The sequence below is a fragment of the Ylistrum balloti genome, unplaced genomic scaffold, assembly GCF_031769215.1.
Source record: "Ylistrum balloti isolate Yb309-2 unplaced genomic scaffold, AGI_CSIRO_Ybal_v1 Utg370130, whole genome shotgun sequence".
NCBI lineage: Eukaryota > Metazoa > Mollusca > Bivalvia > Pectinida > Pectinidae > Ylistrum > Ylistrum balloti.
The window spans coordinates 65,418-92,738 of NW_026782142.1; the positions used below are offsets into that span (position 1 = coordinate 65,418).

The 27,321-nt window shown below is 36.3% G+C and overlaps 1 protein-coding gene across 1 annotated transcript; it reads right to left on the reverse strand.

Moving 5' to 3' along the window:
* Positions 1-618: 618 nt before the first annotated feature.
* Positions 619-21,153, reverse strand: LOC132550593 (aconitate hydratase, mitochondrial-like). The gene is made up of 21 exons (XM_060214684.1): positions 21,086-21,153; positions 20,430-20,486; positions 19,958-20,037; positions 19,752-19,818; positions 19,270-19,341; positions 18,918-19,037; positions 17,951-18,043; positions 15,471-15,540; positions 10,734-10,822; positions 10,403-10,553; positions 9,784-9,888; positions 9,325-9,416; positions 7,852-7,957; positions 6,914-7,071; positions 6,161-6,419; positions 5,261-5,466; positions 4,407-4,504; positions 3,935-4,028; positions 2,955-3,087; positions 2,551-2,672; positions 619-1,997 (listed from the first exon to the last, which is right to left on the reverse strand). Exons 1-21 carry the CDS (start codon positions 21,116-21,118, stop codon positions 1,866-1,868), a joined length of 2,337 nt encoding a protein of 778 aa, XP_060070667.1. The 5' UTR covers positions 21,119-21,153; the 3' UTR covers positions 619-1,865.
* Between the last annotated feature and the right edge of the window lie 6,168 nt (positions 21,154-27,321).

Here is a 27,321-nt window from a genome sequence, read left to right on the forward strand (position 1 = left end):
GGGGAGGGAGTATGGTTAAAATTTAAAAAAAAAAAAACTTTTGATGTCATCTTACCCAAATGACCTATTGCTATCGTGCATCATTAGGTGCTGGTAATCATTTCTTAAATCCAGATCTTTCTTTCTTAATGCTTGAATGCATTTCTGATCTTCATAAAGTTGAGTCTATCCCTAGGGACCTGGGGGCTTCAAAACGGTATTCCTTTTTAATGCTTGAATGGATTGCAACCAAATGATCTAAAACTCCAAAATGGCACTGGCAGCTGTTTCTTTAATTATGTCAGTTTTGAAATAAAGTATGCAGCCTTAGACTTGCAGATATTTGTGTAAAAAGAGTGAGCAGGCAAAGTTCTTGATCTTAATGATGGTCAATCAGCTGACACAGCATGCTTCTTCAGTGTTGAAAATCTTCTCAAAAGGTTTGATTCCTGAAAAGGCACTGACACGAATAGGATTTTCATGGTCTTTCTTCTTTGCGTGAAATTTGAAAATGTCCTCCATTTCTTTTTCAGATGTACAATTTAAACAGTTGCTTAAGGACTGGCAATGAACAAAGGCTGTTTTAACAGCTTTATGAGGGCGGGCTAAATACAGTCTTCATAAAAAACAACAAATACCTTTTTAGAGTTCACAATTTTATAACTGTCAAAATTGATCTTGTGAAATTTTACGTACATATAATTTCATTCATTGTCTCTAAGTTTTAATCCAGTGATACATTAAGCAAAATCAGATTTTCTATTCACTTCAAATCTAATACATGACTGCTGCTTAAAAACTTGGAACTCAAATGTTCAGTTCTGAATAAATGTTATCTGTCTAATTACATGGTGATCTATTTTTTTTGAAAGATGCTGACCTCTTCAAGAAAAATGTCCATATAGGCCGCTTTCGTGTAACCCCATTGAAACGGTTCAGGTGGGATGGAATTATTTCATCATAAACAAATGCACCTGTACATATTGGAAATGGTATTTAAAGATCATAATGCACAATTTCCTAATTTCCTGCCAGACACAATACAATGATCCAATAATAAAATATGTTTCATTTTAACCCGTAAAGAATATTCTGAAAACTAATGATATTAAGCCATAAGTACGGCTAGACCCCTCTATCTGCACATGGTTACTATTATACAGTCCAGCCTTGATCCTGATCTGTACCTCTTGCAAGTTTAGCTTGTCCAACCATTTCAAAAGCTTACAAGAAAGCGACCATAGAAATTAATGTAAAGGGGACAATTTTGTTCTCAACTGAAATGTTCTATTTCATTTGTATTGTGTCAGATCTGATCAATCCAATAAATATTCAGATGATGTACACAACTCTGTAATGCTATTGATACACCACAACCCTGTCAAAGTTTATCCTCAAAACCAACGCTCTGCACAAATCTGTACAAAAGTACTGCAGTATGTATCAGACAAAAAGGGACATTCTCTTCAGAGTTGCTACAATAGAAGTTTATGCAATGTAAATCACAGCAGAATTCAGTCCAAGAAGAAAAAAGACTTAAATAATTATATTTACACAAACAAAATCAATTTCAGAACAATAACAGCTTCACTAGAATTATCGAGAAATACATAAACTCATTTACTCATCACACTACCAACTGCAGTTTCTTTTCACCGTTGAAATAAAAATCCATTGTCATCATTTATGGCTATTCAATGACAATAAATATCTTTCACATATGGCAACATTTCCGTTTTTCTATTATGTCGTCAATGTTGGTACACAGCACTACTGTTAACGCAGGGCATCGCCGTAGAGACACCAATTGTTAATACTATGTTGTCAATATTTTGGTATAAAAACAGCACTTATGACAATGGTGGGGATAAAGTTTACTCCACATTTTATTTCAAATCTGCCATCCTGTTGAGAGCACTGCCTGCTTTGAACCATGCGATTTGTCCCTCATTCATTGACTGATTCAGCTGTATTGTTTCCGCTGATCCATCAGAATGTTGAATTTGGCATTTTACTTGCTGTAAGAAATGAAAATAAACTTAATATAGTTGTGGTTCATCATCAACTGAAAACTGGAAACTGGAAAAAGCGTTATATATTATTGTCCTTAAGCAGGAGAATTTTACTAAAATACATCCATATGCAGAAGACAGATTTATATTCTAAATAAGGAGACAATTGAAATATCTTTGAAAGACATATAAACGAGAGAAATGGCAAACTTTCTTCTGACTTTCTAATTTGCTGGTTGCTAGTGACAAGCCAACAGCAGTCAGCATGTAATATTCAAGGTGTTTTGTCGGTCTCTCTAAATCAGTGCCCTTTTTTCAACTGGCATATGCTATCAATGCTTGTGCACCTACAATATACAATCAAGTCACTAGACTGCTGTGTTACCAGCAAACAGCAAGACTCTGCCAGTCAGAATCATGTTCCTCCTATGAGAGCACCTCCATGTAATCTTCACTAAGTAGAAAGGGTATAACAGTCTTTGAGATGTTTCCCAAGGTAATATGGGCAAGCCAAAGTATTATTATTCTCCTCTATACAATAGTCATCATGACTACCTACCTGTCCTGGTGCCAGATCTTTGAGTCCAAGAAGAGAAATTTTGTCATCTGGTTTAATTTTATCATAATCTGCTGGATCTGCGAAAGTTAGAGGAAGCATACCTTGCTTCTTCAGGTTGGTTTCTGTCATAAAAAGGAATTGATTTTGAATTCTTTCGGTACATACAAGGATGAGTACGCAAGACCTAGTCCTTCGAGAAGAACTATAAGCCACAAAACTGTTTTCACTTTTGTAAATATTCTATCAGGAAAAATATTTTGTATTCTCAAACATTAGTATAATTTACATTAGAATGAAGGCCACATATAAACAAAGCATCAATACATCCTTCAGGAACTAGTGAAAAGGTCAGACATCGAACACAATGTTGGCTAGTCAAAATATATATACAAAATATATATTACCGTGTATACGGGCAAAGCTCCTGACAATAATTGCACGACCACCAAGATGGCGCGGTTCAAGAGCTGCATGTTCTCTGCTACTGCCTTCACCATAGTTCTCATCTCCTACCACCACCCATGGGAGACCTTTTGACTGAAATGTGAAAAAGAAAAATTCACCACAAATTACTGTATACTCTTAAGAGAGGATGACCATGACTCAACAAGAAATCCCACAGGGATCTTTGCGCCCACCATTGTTTGATCTTTATTTGCACTTTGAAAGTTGGATGTTATCCCTTCCCTTCTCTACTCTGTTTGTGCTCTTCATGAAGAGACATTTGAACATTTCTTTGCAGAAATCGCAAGAAATAGCCATAACAAACTTTCAACGTCAAAATCCAAGATGGCCACCTTTTGGCGAATTTGTTCTCCTGATCAGTCCAAAGTTACATGGGCATAACAAGAGACCATGGAGACTCTACATGTGAAATTTGAGAAAGATCTATCCAGCACTTCTCAAGAAAAAGCGATAACAAAAACTGTTTACGGACAGACCACTGAGAAAGAGTGATTTGAATACAGTACAACAATAGTAGACTTTTTAAAATTTGTATATGCATAGATGGGTACTATAGTACAACAAATGCACTTTATATTTCTAAATTGCTTGAAATGTTCCCAATCACAACAATTTTTCATTCCATAACTTATAAATTTTAAATTCTGTCATTTTCAAATGATTTAGGAAGAATACAAATTTAAAGTATTTCTTTTTATTGAACTATGAGACAAAAATTTAGGTACCTTTCATTTTAAAAGTTAAGTGCAAAGTGGAAAAAAAAGAATCATTCGAAGATTATAAGCAGTTTTCCAATTTTCTTTGACATGTGAATATTTTGAAAAATTTTCCCATTACGTTATGTAGAAAGACTTATTACAAAATATCTTTATATATTCATAAAATAGGACATTCCCTAAATTTGCCCATGCATACTGACCTTATAATATCTAGCGGTGTCAGGCACACTGCCATATTCTCCAGTAACCCAGTTTTTCACGCTGTTAATTTCACCATTCTCTACATTTGTAGCACTGTGATAAATAATTCAGAAATCTTTCATCTCAAACAACAAATATCTTCAGAACAGACCCAATATGCCTACCAGGAGTGGAAAACACTAAAATACAATAAGCTGTAAAATGATCCTGGTCTATCCATGTTTTACATACAAAAGTCTGCAGGAGATTTTGTATCGTTATTTTGAAATTAACATGAATCTTTCCAAGAACTATATCTTTTACCTTTTCATGGACTTTTGTGTTGGATTATCAAAAGATGATATGCATGTTATCAACAATAGTAATGATAGCCCCCCTCTAATATACATTATTCTGTATACTATCTGTAATTCAACAGTAAATGTGAAGGCCTCCATACTACAATTATATGAATCTGTCATGATGCCTTACCCAATCAGCAAGTTGTTGGAGATATTGTCCAAATGACCTCTGTACTTAAGCCACTGACCGGCAGCACTGATATGGTCAGTTGTACATTTTCCTTTCACCTGAAATTGATTACATAGAAAGTACCATCACTAAATCATTTTGGAAAGTAAAACACATGGATTACCATTAATACACACCGTTAGAAGTGCTATCACTTAACAGATCACAATAATGCCTAAGAGAAAGAAACAGAGAAGAATAACCTCTACTTCATGAAAAAAAATTCACAAGCACTTTTGTGCTTTTATCAATAAGCATGGCAAGCTGTTGTCAGATGTACATTAAGGATAAACTTAATGTTTGTATACTTTTAATGTACTTGATATTTACACAACTACACAAATAAGCGCAGTGCTGAATTGACACATAAAAAAATAATTGACTTATAAATGACATACTAAAAGAACCGGCAATAAATGAAAACACACCAATGCCAAATACTTGCAGGATGGAGAGCTTCACTAAAATACTATAAAGTTAGTAACATCTGAAGGTGATTTAATTTCACTATATTTGCAGATATTGAAGAGAATTTGAAAGTAAATACCTGGGAATTTTTAAATCTCAGAAAACACCTGTTATGTCTGTATAGTTTGATATGAATTGATAGACAAACATGAAATTAAGTAATCCAAACTAGACTATAACACAATATATTCCTAATGAAATTAAACAACAATAGAAAAGATAACTGCAAAAATGAGTATGTTCACTGTCAATTTACAAATGATGGAAATCTCAATAAGGGGAAGTTTAATCTGTGTGATTTTTCCTGGACAGACCTATAAAAACCTCTTGATATACGTCTCAGTTACCTTAATAAGGATGGGCATATCAGTGAAATCTTGACCATTCCACTTATCAAAGGGAGACAACAACTGGAGGCGATTGCTATTTGGATCAACATCCACCTTGAGACTTGAGCCATCAGCAGGTGGAGGCTGGAATGTATCCATGCCTGGATCAAAACCTTTAGAAGGCAGTTCATCACCATAAGGGCTTTCCAACTTGAACTTTGACCCTAGAAAACAACACCCAAACTCACATGTATTGTCTTGACAAGACTAGTTTGTCCTCATTTGTTTTTTTTCTTTTATAAAAATAGTCCATTATCAGGAATAAAACTTCTTAGACAATGCAACATACTCACAACAAATCTCAGGAAACTTAGAAGCTACTTTTCAAAATTTTGATATACTGACTAAATATAATGACTTGAGGCAACTGAACCACAAATATATAAACAGTTATACAAATTGACACCTGTTGAGGCATTTTTTTTTCTTTTCTTTTCATAAGTTCTTAACTAAATAGTGATTTTACCTATCATTGGTTACATTTTACAAAAATGTATATAAAAAAAAAAAAAAAAACCGAGCTGGCTATACATGGTTTGTTAATTTGTAGACCAAACAGCAGTTTGATTTCTTGGGGTTTTTTTTTTGAGAGGATGTATTACTGCTTTCAGTATTAATACTGGTCACAGCTCACAGTGACTAATCAACAGAAATGTAGTTATTCAGTTTGACATAACTGGTACAAGTTCAAAAATATCTTTGTGTGTTTAGTGGAATTATTTCTACAGAATATTCAGCCTCTATTTCAAATCCTGTAACTATTCCCTGGTGCAGGAATTATAGAGGTTATGACAATTAAGAGTAACTAAAAACTATTATAAATAAGCTATCAATAGAAGATTAATCCCATATGCTTACCATCAGCTGCTGTTAGGCTGTCTGTTTCTGGGTTAAAGCTGAGTTCTCCAGCAATGGCCAATGCTGTTACTAACTCTGGGGAGGTAACAAATGCATGTGTAGCGGGATTGGCATCATTACGACCTGTGAAGTTTCTGTTGTAAGATGTTACAATGGTATTTTTCTCGCCCTTCTTCACATCCTGTCTGTCCCATTGTCCGATACAAGGCCCACAAGCATTGGCTAATACAACACCTCCAATCTCACTCAGTATACCAGCCTATAGAGAGAAAGTACGATAATATCTCAAAATATCCAACCAAAGATAATATGCTCATTAAGTTTGAATTGGAGCTGAAAGTAATACATTAAGTACATATATATACTATTACAGGGCTTATTACATGAACACTATTGCTCCTATGTAAACCAGAACATGACAAAGTGTAGAACCTGATGTTCGGTGAATATGAAATAATTTGTTGAAAGGTTCTGAAAATATGACACTGAATCAGAACAGGAAAAGACGTGATGGGATCTAATGACAGACATGGGTGACACCCGGCATAAAAAATGATGGTGACATGACAACATATCATACATTCAACTTTGCCTCTCTGTTAATAAGATCTAGATACGATATATCTGTGAGAAGTAATTGGTCTCAGCAGATAGCCAGGAAAGGTTTCTTAAGAGATTCATTATGATAGAACTATCACCAGTACCTTTTACATCTTACAACACTAACTTGTTTACCCTTCCAACAACACCTACCTGTCCATCTCGCTCAATGGTTGCCCTGATCTGTTCTGACCCTGGTGTGATAGTGAAGGCACTCTTAGCCTTGAGACCTTTGTCTAAAGCTTGTTTGGCAATGCTGGCTGCCCGACTCATGTCCTCATAACTACTGTTAGTACAACTGCCAATCAAACCTATAAAAACAAGGGATACAAATACATGAAAAACAAAACTTGGTTTGAGAATATGAAATCAACATAATTAGTGCATGTCTGACAAAAAAAACCTTCAACATCTATTGAAGTTTCAACAAATATGCCTACAAATGCTATATCATGCTCCTGTTGTCAGGTCATATCCCAACAGACATACTTGAAAAATACATTCGATCATGGATAGATATTTTCTTAAAACATTCCAAAATCAGTGATCATGTCTTGCCAGCTAGATATCGTAACCTGGCTTTAGAGGTATATATAAATTAAAGTGAAGGTAAAGGTAATGCTTGAGACTGGGAGAAGAATAATCCTTTATCTAAATACATTGTATGGCAAATGTTTTTTGTAAATGCAATCCAGAAACATAACCCAGTGTGTGTGTGTGTGTGTGTGTGTAAGTGCATGTGCGTGAGTGTGTATATAGTAGACTTGTACATTATGTTGTATTGGAGTAGATCATGGGCTTTGTTTCACTGTCATATTTAGGAAACTAAAATGAATATAAAAATATTTGATTATACAAGAGATACTCATATAGATTTATGTGATAAATAAAAGCTAAAGAGACAATAGAACATACAAACCAACAGATCTACATTGAATGTTTCATTTCTTCCTCTATTAAATCAAAATTTAAAACAAAAAGTGACCTCAAGTCCTACCTATACTAAAATCCTGACTAAAACCATCAAAATCTATTTTCATATCATGTGATCTGGCTTTTGAATAACTTAAAAATGAGGAGTCGACACTCACCAACTTTAATATCATTGGGCCAGTCATTCTGCTGGGCAATTTCTCCGAGCTTTGATATTGGGTGGGCCAAATCAGGGGTAAATGGACCATTGACATGTGGTTCCAACTGTAATACATATTACATAGGTTTCGATGACACATGTTCTGTGGTAATATTGTAACTATGAATAATCTAAATAGACCAAATTGTCTTTATGATGTTCTGGAAAGAGTATGTATGAAAAATACCAACAAAATAATTAAAATGGAATTTAATGAACCATAACTAAAAATATATGAAAAACAAAAAAGATGTAGTTTATAGCTTCAAACTAAGAGAAAGCCATATAAATTAATAGCATGTAGCCATATAAATTCATAGCATGTAGCCATAAAATACAAATTCAGAGCATATAGCCATATAAATTCAAAGCATGTATCAATACAAATTCATAGCATGTAGCCATATAATACAAATTCATAGCATGTAGCCATATAATACAAATTCATAGCATGTAGCCATATAATATAAATTCATAGCATGTATCAATACAAATTCATAGCATGTAGCCATATAATACAAATTCACAGCATGTAGCCATATAATACAAATTTATAGCATGTAGCCATATAATACAAATTCATAGCATGTAGCCATATAAATTCAGAGCATGTGTCAATACAAATTCATAGCATGTAGCCAGATGACTATCCTTTTTATTGCTTTCATTAAATTGAAACATTATCAGCAACTTAATAGAATTTGTTTCCAATGGTAATACTGTTGGCAGAATATACAGACACAGCTCAAGAGTAAATTGCTCGACACTGACAAAATGTAAATCTTACAAGTACATGTATATATGTGAAAATCAGTCCACATCTAAAGAACTCTGATATGGTGGATGAGAGGGAGTTTCTGAAATAAGGGCTGGAGGGTTAACTAGGAAATATTGTTCTGATGTGTGTTAAGAAAAAGCTTTCGTTGTCATTCAACATTTTTGGAGCAAACATCTTTCTGTAGTACTTTTTTAAAATTCTGAATATTGTTACTGAGTGTCATGTCTATACATCAAAGGTATTTTCATTCACAAAAATGTTTCACAACTTAAACTGTGAGTAAAGTCTATGAAGCATATGTAGCAGTAGAATATGTAGTAACCTCCAGGAATAAGTGGGGCCACAAAATCAGTTTGGATATGTGTTTTTCTTTTGTATATCAATGACAGATCTTAAATAAAACCTACTGGACTAAACATTCAGCTGTGACATAGTTCCTAATGAACAAGGCATAGAAATATTTGTCTGAATGCAAAAAATTCCTGGTCATCCTAATAGTTTTCAAATGTTTGACAAAGAAGAACAGTTTAAAAATCTCTTCAGTCTTGATGATATATTTATTTTCTTTCCATAACCCCTCCCCTCATCCCCCTCCCACAACCACACTTTTTTCCCCTTTTCTTTTTAATAATTTGAATCCTGATAGGAATTTACCGTATCCAGGTTGATTTCAATGACTTGGTCATACTGAGCATTTGGGTCTGCTGAGAGGAGTCCTTTGTAGTTATTTGCCAGGTCAGCAATATCTATGTACACAAATATAAATGGATAAAATAATTTCCTTTTGATACATTTAATAAGACAGATTCTCCATAAGATCAACGTAAAAACCAGGAGTTCTACTTCATTTAAATTCTATCTATAGTACACCATGCATTTGGCTAAACATCACTTTCCTTTATGAAATGTTTACCTAATGAAGGTCATAATTATTCAAAAATGAAATCATATGATTTCCTAGCTAAAGCTTACCAAGAACTCCACCTATTTTAATCAATTCATAGAACTTCATGCACTAGTGGATTCAGTCACATTCTATGATTACGTTTGTAGCTTCTTTGCAAGTTTAACATTCAATTCATTTCACACCATCTTTTTTTTCCAGATGCTTACCTCCCCTGTTTGTAGCTCTCAAGTAATCCTGCATGCGATGATTGTATGGGAACATTGATGTGGTGGCTCCAATTTCTGCACCCATGTTACAAATTGTTCCCATGCCTGAACGAAATACAATTTTCATTGATATCATGGAAAAGAATTTATGATAGAATAGTAGTTCTCCTTAGCAGCTCAAGTCTGTAAGGAACCACTAGGAACAGAACATTTTACATGGTAAGTCATATTTTTTGCCTACATAACAGAACAAGATAACACTGCTACTCCAATACAATATGAACATTACTTTTACAATCATTCCTAAAGGAAGTTTCTGAATGTAAATATTTGTTTGCCATTGACAATTTTTTTTTATTTCTCATCCACAATTACAACAATTAAATCCTATCTCTGAAATTTGCGTCTTCAGAGATGTTTGCCCCCAAATCAGATCTTTAAAAATATCCTAAAATTTTATCTGATAAGACATGACATATGTACTAATGGACACGACAAATTGGTTGTACAACACTGTTACAAATCTTCAAGAGTTCAACCATATATTAAAACATATGAATACTGCAGAAGGTAAGAGTATAATTACATAGAACCAACCAAGTCATTTTTGTGTACAAACCTGTACAAGAAATAGAATCAACACCAGGCCCAAAGTATTCTACAATGGCTCCAGTGCCTCCCTTGACTGTCAGGACTCCAGCGACCTTGAGAATGACATCCTTGGGTGAAGTCCATCCATTTAATTTTCCAGTCAGCTTCACACCTATCACCTGTAATGATAATCAATCTATGGTAAATCATACAAGATTCATTTGTTTCCATGGTTTTCTGAGATAAACAAACCACCATTGATAGCGAGCATCAAATCACATGGCACACACCTAAGCTTTTCAATTGAGGTTGCTTCGGACACCAATAAAACTTACTCTTTTTTGTTAGAAGTCATTTACCTTTGGACATTTAAGTTCCCATGGTAACCCAGCCATGACATCTACCGCATCTGCTCCACCAACTCCAATGCATGCTCCACCAAGGCCACCTGAATGGACAGAGATATATCCTGAACATATCACCAGTAAGTGTAGGACCACAGATATATATCCTGAACATATCCTCATTAAGTGGAGTACCACTTAGATATATCCTTAATATATCTCCTGTTAGTTCCACAGAGATATATCCTGAACATATCACCAGTAAGTGTAGGACCACAGAGATGTGTCCTGAATATATCACCAGTTAGGGTCACAGAGATATATCCTGAACATATCACCAGTTAGTGTAGGACCACAGAGATATATCCTGAATATATCACCAGTTAGTGTAGAATCACAGAGATATATCCTGAACATATCACCAGTAAGTGTAGGACCACAGAGATATATCCTGAACATGTCATCACTTAGGGTCACAGAGATATATCCTGAACATATCATCAGTAAGTATAGGACCACAGAGATATATCCTGAATATATCACCAGTTAGTGTAGGATCACAGAGATATATCCTGAACATATCACCAGTAAGTGTAGGACCACAGAGATATATCCTGAATATATCACAAGTAAGTATAGGACCACAGAGATATATCCTGAACATACCACCAGTAAGTGTAGGCTCACAGAGATATATCCTGAACATATCACTAGTAAGTATAGGACCACAGAGATATATCCTGAACATGTCATCACTTAGGGTCACAGAGATATATCCTGAACATATCATCAGTAAGTATAGGACCACAGAGATATATCCTTAATATATCACCAGTAAGTGTAAGACCACAGAGATATATCCTGAACATATCACCAGTAAGTATAGGACCACAGAAAACCACAGAGATATATCCTGAACATATCACCAGTTAGTGTAGGACCACAGAGATATATCCTGAACATATCACCAGTAAGTGTAGGACCACAGAGATATATCCTGAACATATCACCAGTAAGTGTAGGACCACAGAGATATATCCTGAACATATCACCAGTAAGTGTAGGACCACAGAGATATATCCTGAGAATATATCACGAGATATATCCTGAACATATCACCAGTAAGTGTAGGCTCACATAGATATATCCTGAACATATCACCAGTTAGGCTCACAGAGATATATCCTGAACATATCACCAGTAACTGTAGGACCAGAGAGACATATCCTGAACATATCACCAGTAAGTGTAGGCTTACAGAGATATATCCTGACATTTCACAAGTAAGTGTAGGCTTACAGAGATATATCCTGAACATATCACCAGTAAGTGTAAGGCTTACAGAGATATATCCCCAGAACATGTCACAGAGATATATCCTGAGTGTAGTGTAGCCCACAGAGATATATCCTGAACATATCACCAGTAAGTGTAGGACCACAGAGATATATCCTGAACATATCACCAGTAACTGTAGGACCACAGAGATATATCCTGAACATATCACCAGTAAGTGTAGGACCACAGAGATATATCCTGAAAATATCACCAGTAAGTGTAGGCTCACAGAGATATATCCTGAACATATCACCAGTAACTGTAGGACCACAGAGATATATCCTGAACATATCATCAGTAAGTATAGGACCACAGAGATATATCCTGAACATATCATCAGTAAGTATAGGACCACAGAGATATATCCTGAATATATCACCAGTTAGGGTCACAGAGATATATCCTGAATGTATCACCAGTAAGTGTAGGACCACAGAGATATATCCTGAACATATCACCAGTAAGTGTAAGGCTTACAGAGATATATCCTGAACATATCACCAGTAAGTGCAGGACCACAGAGATATATCCTGAACATATCATCAGTAAGTGTAGCTCACAGAGATATATCCTGAATATATCACCAGTTAGGGTCACAGAGATATATCCTGAACATATCACCAGTTAGTGTAGGACCACAGAGATATATCCTGAACATATCACCAGTAAGTGTAGGACCACAGAGATATATCCTGAATATATCACCAGTACGTGTAGGCTCACAGAGTTATATCCTGAACATATCACCAGTTAGTGTAGGACCACAGAGATATATCCTGAACATATCACCAGTAAGTGTAGGACCACAGAGATATATCCTGAACATATCACCAGTAAGTGTAGGACCACAGAGATATATCCTGAACATATCACCAGTAAGTGTAGGACCACAGAGATATATCCTGAACATATCACCAGTTAGGCTCACAGAGATATATCCTGAACATATAGGATATACCACAGATAGATATATCCTGTCACAGAGATATATCCTGAACATATCACTAGTAAGTATAGGACCACAGAGATATATCCTGAACATACCACCAGAAGGTATAGGACCACAGAGATATATCCTGAACATATCACTAGTAAATTTAGAACAAACAGAGATATATCCTTAATATATCACCAGTAAGTGTAGAACAACAAAGATATATCCTGAACATATCACCAGTTAGTGTAGAACCACAGAGATATATCCTGAACATATCACCAGTAAGTGTAGGACCACAGAGATATATCCTGAACATATCACCAGTAAGTGTAGGACCACAGAGATATATCCTGAACATATCACCAGTAAGTGTAGGACCACAGAGATATATCCTGAACATATCACCAGTAAGTGTAGGACCACAGAGATATATCCTGAACATATCACCAGTAAGTAGGACCACAGAGATATATAGAACATACCACAGAGATATATCCTGAACATATCACCAGTAGGACCACAGAGATATAGTAGGACCACAGAGATATATCCTGAACATATCACCAGTAAGTGTAGGACCACAGATTTTATATCCTGAACATATCACCAGTAAGTGTAGGACCAGAGATAAATACTGAACATATCACCAGTAAGTATAGGCTCAGAGAGATATATCCTGAACATATCACCAGTAAGTGTAGGACCACAGAGATATATCCTGAACATATCACCAGTAAGTGTAGGACCACAGAGATATATCCTGAACATATCACCAGTTAGTGTAGGACCACAGAGATATATCCTGAACATATCACCAGTTAGTGTAGAACCACAGAGATATATCCTGAACATATCACCAGTAAGTGTAGGACCACAGAGATATATCCTGAACATATCACCAGTTAGTGTAGGACCACAGAGATATATCCTGAACATATCACCAGTAAGTGTAGGACCACAGAGATATATCCTGAACATATCACCAGTAAGTGTAGGACCACAGAGATATATCCTGAACATATCACCAGTAAGTGTAGGACCACAGAGATATATCCTGAACATATCACCAGTAAGTGTAGGACCACAGAGATATATCCTGAACATATCACCAGTAAGTGTAGGACCACAGAGATATATCCTGAACATATCATCAGTAAGTGTAGGACCACAGAGATATATCCTGAATATATCACCAGTTAGGGTCACAGAGATATATCCTGAACATATCACCAGTTAGTGTAGAACCACAGAGATATATCCTGAATATATCACCAGTTAGTGTAGAACCACAGAGATATATCCTGAACATATCACCAGTAAGTGTAGGACCACAGAGATATATCCTGAACATATCACCAGTTAGTGTAGAACCACAGAGATATATCCTGAACATATCTAGTAAGTGTAGGCTCACAAAGATATATCCTGAACATATCACCAGTAAGTGTAGGACCACAGAGATATATCCTGAACATATCACCAGTAAGTGTAGGACCACAGAGATATATCCTGAACATATCACCAGTAAGTGTAGGCTCACATAGATATATCCTGAACATATCACCAGTAAGTGTAGGCTCACAGAGATATATCCTGAACATATCACCAGTTAGTGTAGAACCACAGAGATATATCCTGAACATATCACCAGTAAGTGTAGGACCACAGAGATATATCCTGAACATATCACCAGTAAGTGTAGGACCACAGAGATATATCCTGAACATATCACCAGTAAGTATAGGACCACAGAGATATATCCTGAACATATCACCAGAAAGAGTAGGACCAGAGAGATATATACCGAACATATTACCAGTAAGTATAGGCTCACAGAGATATATCCTGAACATATCACCAGTAACTGTAGAACCACATAGATATATCCTGAACATGTCATCAGTTAGGGTCACAGAGATATATCCTGAACATATCACCAGTAAGTATAGGACCACAGAGATATATCCTGAACATATCACCAGTAAGTGTAGGACCACAGAGATATATCCTGAACATATCACCAGTAAGTGTAGGACCACAGAGATATATCCTGAACATATCACCAGTAAGTGTAGGACCACAGAGATATGTCCTGAATATATCACCAGTTAGGGTCACAGAGATATATCCTGAACATATCACTAGTAAATTTAGAGATTCTTTTACAGAGAATATGAAATCACCAGTTTAATAAGATTTGCGAACATATCAGTACGTATATAATCATGTCATAAACAGATATAGAACAAATCACCAGTAAAATTTAGGACATAACAGAGATATATCCTGAACATATCAGTTAGTGGACTGATAATCTGAAAACTTTACACAGAAAAAGATATATCTAATGTGTAAATGTAACATATCATGAACATGATTAACTATTTTCAGTTACAACCAGACAGATGGATGGACAGACACATGCATGGACAAACCAATCACTGGAATATACCAACAATTTCATAAAAATGACCCACCTCCATTTGGTGTGTGACTATCAGTCCCAATTAACAGCAGACCAGGAAAGGCATAGTTTTCCAGCACAATCTGAGTGAAATAATAAGATTTGCAAACAATCATGTCATATCTATTGAAACACAAACAAATATATCAGGCTGAACAATACCACATGGACCATAGTAACAGAGACAAAAAATTGGATTATCCTGTAACATATACATGGAAAAACCAGCCCACACCTTGAAACTGCAGAATTCTTTAGGTCTAACCAGTAGTGGACATCTGTCTGGGGCAGGGAGCTGCAAAACATACAGCCCTTCCACTGGTCAGTACCAACATCATCGTAACTTACACTGGTCAGTACCAACATCATCATAACTTACACTGGTCAGTTCCAACATCATCATTACTTACACTGGTCAGTACCAACATCATCGAAACTTACACTGGTCAGTACCAACATCATCGTAACTTACACTGGTCAGTACCAACATCATCGTAACTAACACTGGTCAGTACCAACATCATCATAACTTACACTGGTCAGTGCCAACATCATCATAACTTACACTGGTCAGTGCAAACATCTCTAGGCATCAATAGATACATTCCATTGTTGGTTCTTTTTAATTCAAAACTATATATCAAACATAAGATTTAATGAATTGAACTTTTCACTACCTAATCAATGGTTTTCAAAATGACACAACTACCCTTCATAAATATAAAAATTTATCCTGCTACTGGCAAAGCCATTGTTGGAATATGCCTCCACATTTAGCTTTGCTGTATTTGGCAGACAGAAAATAGAGTTGTATTTTAGCACATGCATGAACTTGATGGAATGAGCTGATGAATTTACATTAAAGTTCTGTTTAATGACACAATAACAGTTGAAATAAGTGACTTTATATGTTGAAATGAACAAGTTTATTTACAAAAATTCCTAAAATCCCTGTTATATCCATTGAAGTTTGGAACAGTATTTCTGCCCAGAACAATTATTTTAACGTACACCATCAGGCAAAATTCAGCATGTCAATGTCTGGTAAACAAAAAATGAAAAAAAAAAAAGTTGAAGTTTTGCTGATTTGCAGTCAATGTTACAGGATAAATAGAATACATGGTCAGTCTCCTAAAATATATGCTGCATTTTGGCTCAGGACAGAAAGACAAAAGTGGCTCGCCACACATCACATATTATGTACACATCATTACTGTTGGTTTAAATATGTTTGATGGATATAATCAGTCTTGTAAAATTTTCTTAAAAAATCTTATCAAACCATTACGAAAATATAATTGAAGGTTCAAAGTAAAATAAAAATATGAAAATTGGCTGATAAAACATTCACCGCCTAATATCCAAGTTGTTTTGAACATAACCACTTAAGCTGAAGATTATGTATGTTTGCCAAGACTACATACTAATGTGTATATATAAACTTTATGTTCAAAAATGTATATTTATTTAATTGTATCCTAATCTCTCACTTCCAGTATGTTTATATAACTTCAGGAATTATTATTTGCAGAATGAGTGTATTCACCTTCATTCCCCAATCTTTGATTATGTAAACTATGATATCACAAACACTGCTATGGTCTTTCATGTGTATTAGCTAGGCAGAAGCATCAACACTACTATAAAAATTGTATGATTTTGAATTGTTCGGATGATCGCATACCTAGCATGCCGAATCAAGTCACTTAAAAATTCTGCTGATATCTTCCGACGGATGTTGTCTAGACATCTCTACCTTCATCCAAGACCATGATACAATCAGTGCTTCTAAAGATACAACACATATAGGCATAATTGAAACCACAAAAAATATGTAGGTCAGTGATCCAGTTTGAATGTAGATTCCTAGCCATTGCAGTTGCTTGTAAAAGCAAACAACAAAAGGAAAATTACAAACAATATTTAGCATCTGTGTATAGCATAATACATATATATGGCAACTTCAGCCAGCCCACATCTTGAAACTGCAGAATTCTTTAGGTATGACCAGCGATAGACATCTGTCTGGGGCAGGGAACTGCAAAAGAGACAGCCCTTCCACTGGTCAGTACCAACATTATCATAACTTACATGATGATTCCTAATGACAGTGTATCATGTCTTAATATATGTGGATTATGTGGCTATAATTGAACCACAAGAAGGTAAAGGCACTGAGACCAATCCATACTGCTATTTTAGTGAAACTTATTGATTTTTGATAAACAAGAGACAACAGTGAAATTTTGGAGGCCGCCTTGTATAATCTTGTACGACGAGCATGACCTCTAGTATTTCATCCCTGACTATGACCAGTACTGACCTCTAGTATTTCATCCCTGACTATGACCAGTACTGACCTCTAGTATTTCATCCCTGACTATGACCAGTACTGACCTCTAGTATTTCATCCCTGACTATGACCAGTACTGACCTCTAGTATTTCATCCCTGACTATGGCCAGTACTGACCCTTCACGCTTCAATATTTTACCTGATGGATGATTCCACTTCCAGGTTTCCAAAAGCCCACACCATACTTGGCCCCAGCAGAAGAAAGGAAGTTGTAGACTTCCTTATTGATATCCTGAAGCAAAGAAGAACAAAATTAAATATCACATATAAGTAATTGTATCACATAAAATTTCTAAGTTATGCCATGGTGACAATACAAACATTTCTGTATGTTACAATTTATTGTAATAGAACACTGTATATAATACAAAGAACACAAAATTCAGTCGACATTTTACAGATTAAAATTTGATTTGGGCTGTGTGGTAATAGAAAGAGTGTTAATAAAGTATGTGACACTTTACGTTCCTAAAACAAAAATATTTTAGTGTTATGAGTGTGGATGATACCTTGAAACAAGAGGCCCATGGACCTTAACATTCATCTGACAAAAAGCAAGGCAAACTCTAACAACAGTGAGTCTGCTGTTAAAACAGTGGGCTTTATTCATTTGAATAAACTTGGTAGCCCTTCCTTCCAGCATCTTACAGGCCCAATATCAACACTCATGGACTTTTGCTTATTGAGAAGAAGTCGTTTGTATATTTTAACATATTTGACCCCTGTGACCTTGAAAGTTGGTCAAGGTCATTCATTTGAACAAACTTGAGAGCCCTTCATCCCAGCATGCTACAAACCCAATATCAGCACTCATGGACTTTTGCTTATTGAGAAGAAGTCGTTTATATATTTTAACATATTTGACCCCTGTGACCTTGAAAGTAGGTCAAGGTCATTAATTTGTACAAACTTTGTAGGGATCCATGCCAGCATGCTATGGGCCATGTATTAGCCCCCTAGGCCTTCTAGTATTTGAGAAGAAGTTTTTTGAATGAAAAGTTCAGGTCAGATGACCTAAAAAATTCCTATTTCAGCAAATTTTCCATACAACTTTAATATGACTACAGTTTCTGTACATAAGGCATTTATCAGGACGACTTCAATACCTTTGCTCGAGATAAGTCTTTGTCACCTCCCTGTTGAGCCTCGATCAGATGGTCACAGTGAATGGTCGAGGGCACAGCAACCTTGGGCAAACCACTAGATATAAACTGTAACATGGCCATCTGTGAATGAAAAGGGATTTTATGATTATCTACACCTACAAATCCCTACTCTGTCATTTCTGTTATATTCGCAATAGCAACTGCTCTTCCAAACTTTGCCTTTTGTTTTCAGGCCTATTTGTGAGGTCATTGAATTACATTTATGATACATAAGTACAGAAACTATGCTCAATACTATGTAACTACATTTAGTTTGGGTAAAATGTACACACTGACTGGACTCAGTCTTTACCTGTGCTGTGGCGTCCTGCATAGCAACTCGGTCTGGACGCAGCTTCAGATAGCTTTCACCTCTCTCGATCACCTAAAGATGAAACAAAAGAGCTAAAACAAAATCCTAAAAATACCCATATGTAACTAACTTTGAAAAATGAGTGCAAAAAATAATCAAAAGAAAGATTTAAAATGTGACTCTCAGTTGCCAAAGTTGAAGAATAAGATCAGATGTTCTGGAAGTGTTAGCATCTTCTGCTTCATGAATAACATCTGCCTTCTAAGTATAAGTTGGTAATTTTAAGTAATATTGTGTGTCTCAGACCTTTATCAAACAGTTTGTGATTTCTTTTTCTCATCATGTGATCCTTATTAATAATTTTACTCTTGGAATATTCAGTCAACATATCCAGTTAAGAACAAGAAAGTGAAAATGAGTCATTAAGAGTGTTAAAAAAATATAAAACATGTTATAAATATTAGTGCCCTAACACAATTTACCTCATTTTTTGGATCATCCAAATGACTGTAGAGAACTTTTTCTGAAAGGGTGAGAGGACGGCCAAGTCTGATATAAAAACAAAACATGAATGAAAAATATATTGTTCATTTATATGGTATGTTCAACTCTGTTGAAAGGTAACTTAAAAGCACATGGTTTTTTACATAGCTGAGTGAATGATAATCTTCCTCTTCAAAATACTGACCTTGTTTTCACTGTATTCATGTTGAACTCCATTTTATCATAATCAATGAATTTGTCTTGTTCAAACTTGCTCATTGCAACCTACAGTCATGAAAAGCATGTGATTTATGTATACAAAAGATATGATTTAAAATATAGTTTCAACATAGTTATTGAGATAATGATAATGAATGCTTAGCTGCAAGACATACAATCAAATGACAAAAATCTAGATATTGCACAGAAATCGTTAGTTTCTGTCACAGATTTCTTCCTCACAATTGCTGCTGATTATGTAACAAACGAATGTCAAAGATAGTTTTTTGAAAAATTCTTTAATGTTTTTTTTAAAGCAATCAACTGTCCATATTGCACAGGAAAGCTAAAAAGGATAAACAATAAAATATAAAACTCATTAATGACAGGAGAAACGTGAAATTTTGTATTACAGTTATTACTGTGTGTATTATTAGAAGTGTTGAGAAGGACCATACCTGAGATACTGCTTGTGAGGTATGAAGAAATCGTGCTTGTCCAAAACGGCCAAAGGCCTGAAAAAGACAATTTCGATGTCAGTCGTTTCTCTTTACAACGCATGCACAGAAGAAATTGCAGACGTGTACGGTAATCACAACATAGCAAACATGTTTCCCTATTTTTTTCCAAATTTTCTTTATTTTACTGTTTCCCCAAAAATATTTTCACCTATATACATAAGTTCCATTAGCTATTTCACATGAGAGATAAGTCTCATGTTTAGAAATCACAAAGATGGTCCTTGTCAAGATATTTTTAGAAATCTTATCTTTCATATGTTGTAATTGTTCTTCATTATTTCGTGGTTATTTCTGAATGACATAGTCTATGAAAATTAATACCAGAAAGTTCGACAATATACTTGTGTATAATTTTTAAGCTGAATTGAATTCGATTTCGTTCTGACCTAGTTTCGATCCAAATTATTTCAATTACGATCCTAACAAAAGGTAAACGCAGTACCAAATCTGAGGTCAACTGCAACAGACATTCAAAATAACTTCATCCGGAGTTCAAAAGAGGTTGCGGTGACTTTTCCTTGAAACAACTATAATGCAGTTAAAATTACAAGAAAGAAATTTATTGAACTGTAATTTTGCCTTCGTATGGTTACCTTCTTGGAGGTCTGCCTGAGCAAATATGCCATTCTGAAGAGGGTACACCGCTGTCCTGTGAGTAAATGAAGGACACACTGGAGAGTTCTGAAGAAGGGCGGTTACTCTTACACGACTCTATTTTTCTTTCTATTTTATGCTACATAAATCAATGCTAACATAAAATCATAATGTAACATAACTTCATGAACTGACACAGAGAAAATTAATGGAATAACGTCTCATTTATTAGTATACAGTGTACATAATGAATATTGGCTCACCAGTTACATTGTATAATGACATACGTTTGGAGATTGATATATGATACTGCTTTAATTCACATTGAATTTGTCAAAAAATATTGTTTTGTTAAAGATATGGTTATACTATGAAGGAGATTCATGTGTCAGTTTCAACTAAAAAATGACACAACTGATTTTTATCTAAAAAAATATAAACAGCATATATTTTGTAACGAAGAAATGTTAAATTTACTGATAAGAGGAATACATTTAGAATTTTTTGTATAAAAAACAATATATTGATATTTTTCTGAAATACTACGATATAATGTATAGTAAAAAAAATCGTTCACCTGAAGCAATAAATTCGCGTGTGCGACGTGGTATGCTCTCAATATCTGCATATGTTAGACCTTGAACTGCTTTTCAGTTCATGGGCTTATAAATGCCAACTGCACAAAGGCAAATACCAACACGCTTAATGATGAGCTTGCATTAATTAAAACTCGAGTAAACTTCTGGGCCCTATGTATCACTGGGGACTCCACTCGTTACACATCTTAAAACATTGCTCTATATTTCACATGACAAATTAACCCAAACTATAACTTCGATTTCTTAGTCCGTTCGTGGACTTTGATCTCTATATCTACGTCCATGGGCAGTCTGCATATGATTGTAACGTAGGACAAGAGTCAGATTAAGATGTTTCGGCAAGAAAGCAAGAACTCAAAATATTGTATAGAAAACAATCACAATTTATTACATACAAGTATATAATCACACTAAAGCACATCCACACTCACTCTCACTTCCTCTAACAAGCACACAAAGTTCCAAAAAGGCGTCCAACACAGCACGGCACAACACGGTCACAGAATACGTCCAAGTCCTTTACACAACAAGAAACAAGGTAGCAGCTGAACCGCAGCCCAGCTGAGGCTCCCGTGAAGAAGAGTTTCACACGGGTGTCTGTCAGGGGGACTTCCAAGCCTTCCCCACCACATACAACATCAGAGACGTAGTGTATGCTCTACCACCTAGATAGTGTGCTCCAAACTATCCCCGACAGTTGAGGACATGTCTCCCTACGACGGAGATTCTCTACGGCGATGAAAATGCCATCGGTGCCTTGACCCGACTGTACCGACCAACAATATTCCTGTGGCTGACCTGGGTCTATGACCGGCCCCGTTGCCGAAGCTGTGGTTCCTCAGGTCCAGATAGGCGTATTTGTAGACTCTCACTCCGGCATGGAAAGCTTAAACAACAAACAATACACACAAACATTCACTCCGATAACCATCACAAAAATGACAACATATCGTCCATACAAAGTACACTACATAAGTTAGATACCTAATTATTCATTCGATATGGGAATAAATACACAATATTTGCTTTAATTCTCAAAGAATTAAAAAAATCGTTCACCTGAAGCAATAAATTCGCGTGTGCGACGTGGTATGCTCTCAATATCTGCATATGTTAGACCTTGAACTGCTTTTCAGTTCATGGGCTTATAAATGCCAACTGCACAAAGGCAAATACCAACACGCTTAATGATGAGCTTGCATTAATTAAAACTCGAGTAAACTTCTGGGCCCTATGTATCACTGGGGACTCCACTCGTTACACATCTTAAAACATTGCTCTATATTTCACATGACAAATTAACCCAAACTATAACTTCGATTTCTTAGTCCGTTCGTGGACTTTGATCTCTATATCTACGTCCATGGGCAGTCTGCATATGATTGTAACGTAGGACAAGAGTCAGATTAAGATGTTTCGGCAAGAAAGCAAGAACTCAAAATATTGTATAGAAAACAATCACAATTTATTACATACAAGTATATAATCACACTAAAGCACATCCACACTCACTCTCACTTCCTCTAACAAGCACACAAAGTTCCAAAAAGGCGTCCAACACAGCACGGCACAACACGGTCACAGAATACGTCCAAGTCCTTTACACAACAAGAAACAAGGTAGCAGCTGAACCGCAGCCCAGCTGAGGCTCCCGTGAAGAAGAGTTTCACACGGGTGTCTGTCAGGGGGACTTCCAAGCCTTCCCCACCACATACAACATCAGAGACGTAGTGTATGCTCTACCACCTAGATAGTGTGCTCCAAACTATCCCCGACAGTTGAGGACATGTCTCCCTACGACGGAGATTCTCTACGGCGATGAAAATGCCATCGGTGCCTTGACCCGACTGTACCGACCAACAATATTCCTGTGGCTGACCTGGGTCTATGACCGGCCCCGTTGCCGAAGCTGTGGTTCCTCAGGTCCAGATAGGCGTATTTGTAGACTCTCACTCCGGCATGGAAAGCTTAAACAACAAACAATACACACAAACATTCACTCCGATAACCATCACAAAAATGACAACATATCGTCCATACAAAGTACACTACATAAGTTAGATACCTAATTATTCATTCGATATGGGAATAAATACACAATATTTGCTTTAATTCTCAAAGAATTAAAAAAATCGTTCACCTGAAGCAATAAATTCGCGTGTGCGACGTGGTATGCTCTCAATATCTGCATATGTTAGACCTTGAACTGCTTTTCAGTTCATGGGCTTATAAATGCCAACTGCACAAAGGCAAATACCAACACGCTTAATGATGAGCTTGCATTAATTAAAACTCGAGTAAACTTCTGGGCCCTATGTATCACTGGGGACTCCACTCGTTACACATCTTAAAACATTGCTCTATATTTCACATGACAAATTAACCCAAACTATAACTTCGATTTCTTAGTCCGTTCGTGGACTTTGATCTCTATATCTACGTCCATGGGCAGTCTGCATATGATTGTAACGTAGGACAAGAGTCAGATTAAGATGTTTCGGCAAGAAAGCAAGAACTCAAAATATTGTATAGAAAACAATCACAATTTATTACATACAAGTATATAATCACACTAAAGCACATCCACACTCACTCTCACTTCCTCTAACAAGCACACAAAGTTCCAAAAAGGCGTCCAACACAGCACGGCACAACACGGTCACAGAATACGTCCAAGTCCTTTACACAACAAGAAACAAGGTAGCAGCTGAACCGCAGCCCAGCTGAGGCTCCCGTGAAGAAGAGTTTCACACGGGTGTCTGTCAGGGGGACTTCCAAGCCTTCCCCACCACATACAACATCAGAGACGTAGTGTATGCTCTACCACCTAGATAGTGTGCTCCAAACTATCCCCGACAGTTGAGGACATGTCTCCCTACGACGGAGATTCTCTACGGCGATGAAAATGCCATCGGTGCCTTGACCCGACTGTACCGACCAACAATATTCCTGTGGCTGACCTGGGTCTATGACCGGCCCCGTTGCCGAAGCTGTGGTTCCTCAGGTCCAGATAGGCGTATTTGTAGACTCTCACTCCGGCATGGAAAGCTTAAACAACAAACAATACACACAAACATTCACTCCGATAACCATCACAAAAATGACAACATATCGTCCATACAAAGTACACTACATAAGTTAGATACCTAATTATTCATTCGATATGGGAATAAATACACAATATTTGCTTTAATTCTCAAAGAATTAAAAAAATCGTTCACCTGAAGCAATAAATTCGCGTGTGCGACGTGGTATGCTCTCAATATCTGCATATGTTAGACCTTGAACTGCTTTTCAGTTCATGGGCTTATAAATGCCAACTGCACAAAGGCAAATACCAACACGCTTAATGATGAGCTTGCATTAATTAAAACTCGAGTAAACTTCTGGGCCCTATGTATCACTGGGGACTCCACTCGTTACACATCTTAAAACATTGCTCTATATTTCACATGACAAATTAACCCAAACTATAACTTCGATTTCTTAGTCCGTTCGTGGACTTTGATCTCTATATCTACGTCCATGGGCAGTCTGCATATGATTGTAACGTAGGACAAGAGTCAGATTAAGATGTTTCGGCAAGAAAGCAAGAACTCAAAATATTGTATAGAAAACAATCACAATTTATTACATACAAGTATATAATCACACTAAAGCACATCCACACTCACTCTCACTTCCTCTAACAAGCACACAAAGTTCCAAAAAGGCGTCCAACACAGCACGGCACAACACGGTCACAGAATACGTCCAAGTCCTATACACAACAAGAAACAAGGTAGCAGCTGAACCGCAGCCCAGCTGAGGCTCCCGTGAAGAAGAGTTTCACACGGGTGTCTGTCAGGGGGACTTCCAAGCCTTCCCCACCACATACAACATCAGAGACGTAGTGTATGCTCTACCACCTAGATAGTGTGCTCCAAACTATCCCCGACAGTTGAGGACATGTCTCCCTACGACGGAGATTCTCTACGGCGATGAAAATGCCATCGGTGCCTTGACGCGACTGTACCGACCAACAATCTTCCTGTGGCTGACCTGGGTCTATGACCGGCCCCGTTGCCGAAGCTGTGGTTCCTCAGGTCCAGATAGGCGTATTTGTAGACTCTCACTCCGGCATGGAAAGCTTAAACAACAAACAATACACACAAACATTCACTCCGATAACCATCACAAAAATGACAACATATCGTCCATACAAAGTACACTACATAAGTTAGATACCTAATTATTCATTCGATATGGGAATAAATACACAATATTTGCTTTAATTCTCAAGCAAAGTTGTGCGGCGGTCCATACTTACGCTATAATTTTGACAAACAACGTAACGCATATGGCGACTAAAGGCTTCCATACTTTTTTAAAACCGGCGATACTCAGTGGACTATCGTTCACCTGTACAGGGACATTAATACAAAAGTTATCATTTAAGCCCTACTATATACTACAAATGACATATGATAAACATAATATTAAGACTTAAGCGATCAAAACATGTAAATATTAATATATCAACAAAACATACACGTTTACAACTCTAATCAATTGCTACGCTTGACTGGACCGCACGCTAAGATATATATATTAGAAATACATTTTTCCCGGAAAATATTATAAGACACTCTAATAGACAATTAGTAAAGAGATATAACAATATCAGTTACTCACCACAGTCTGTATTCCGTGCCTGTATCCATGAGAATCGGAAAAATTGACTACAGGTAAACACTACACAGCCATTAATATCGGCATACCTTACCTGTAGTGACGCTCGCCAAATTCCGCACGTGCACTTCCGTTTTAGCCGTACTTACAATTGTGCCATACGGACTTATGTATAAGAACAGACGAATCATAGACAAAATATATACAAATAATTACATACGAACGTGACAATGATATCAATTCGAAGTACATCATTCTGATTGAATTGCAATATGGTCGATTTTGCTTTTATGACCCCTTATTTTTTTAGATCTCCGCACACAGCGCTCGCCCACTCTGAAATGTACAAGCGATCATTAAACCAGAATGATCAACTGAAATTTCATATTCAGACACATGTATATGCCTACGTCCCACTTCAAATCAAGTATGAGACAAGGGCATTTTTATAAGCATTGATGAAAATTTCGGGCTGTGCCCCTAAGGCTTATGTTGAAAAGTATTACCAGCGAGTAATTTCATTAATAAAATTATCACTTTTACTGCCTAAAGATTTACGTACTTGATTCACAACAGTTACGGTACCCTAGATTTCTATATATCGTTGATTTGTAGTATTGCTGTCAAGTACGCAAGAACTGGCCCCGAAGGGAGGGGCATCGTTTTATTCATACGTAACACAATCTATTCAGTTTGTCAAATCTATTGATGGTTTTACCATAACAGTACTAAGCCTTATATCTTGTTTAAACTTTTGAGGATTTATTCACCGATAGCAGTAAATGAATCCATGATCATTTATCGAACCCAAATCTGGTGAGTGTTGAGAATATATAAGGATATCTATAAGAAAAAATACAGAAAATCTTGGAAATGAACCCAGAGCCGGACACAAGTCTATATATTTCTGTAAACATAACTGTGCGCCCTCGAACCCAAAATGCTGGAACAGAGACTACTTTTTA

Coding starts and splice junctions, on each gene's coding strand:
- LOC132550593 (XM_060214684.1), bottom strand. CDS start 21,118: ATGGCATATTTGCTCAGGCAGACCTCCAAGAAG. Junction 19,819..19,957: donor ATGAATACAGTGAAAACAAG/GTCAGTATTTTG, acceptor TTTTTATATCAG/ACTTGGCCGTCCTCTCACCC. Junction 10,554..10,733: donor GGGAACTTAAATGTCCAAAG/GTAAATGACTTC, acceptor TTATCATTACAG/GTGATAGGTGTGAAGCTGAC.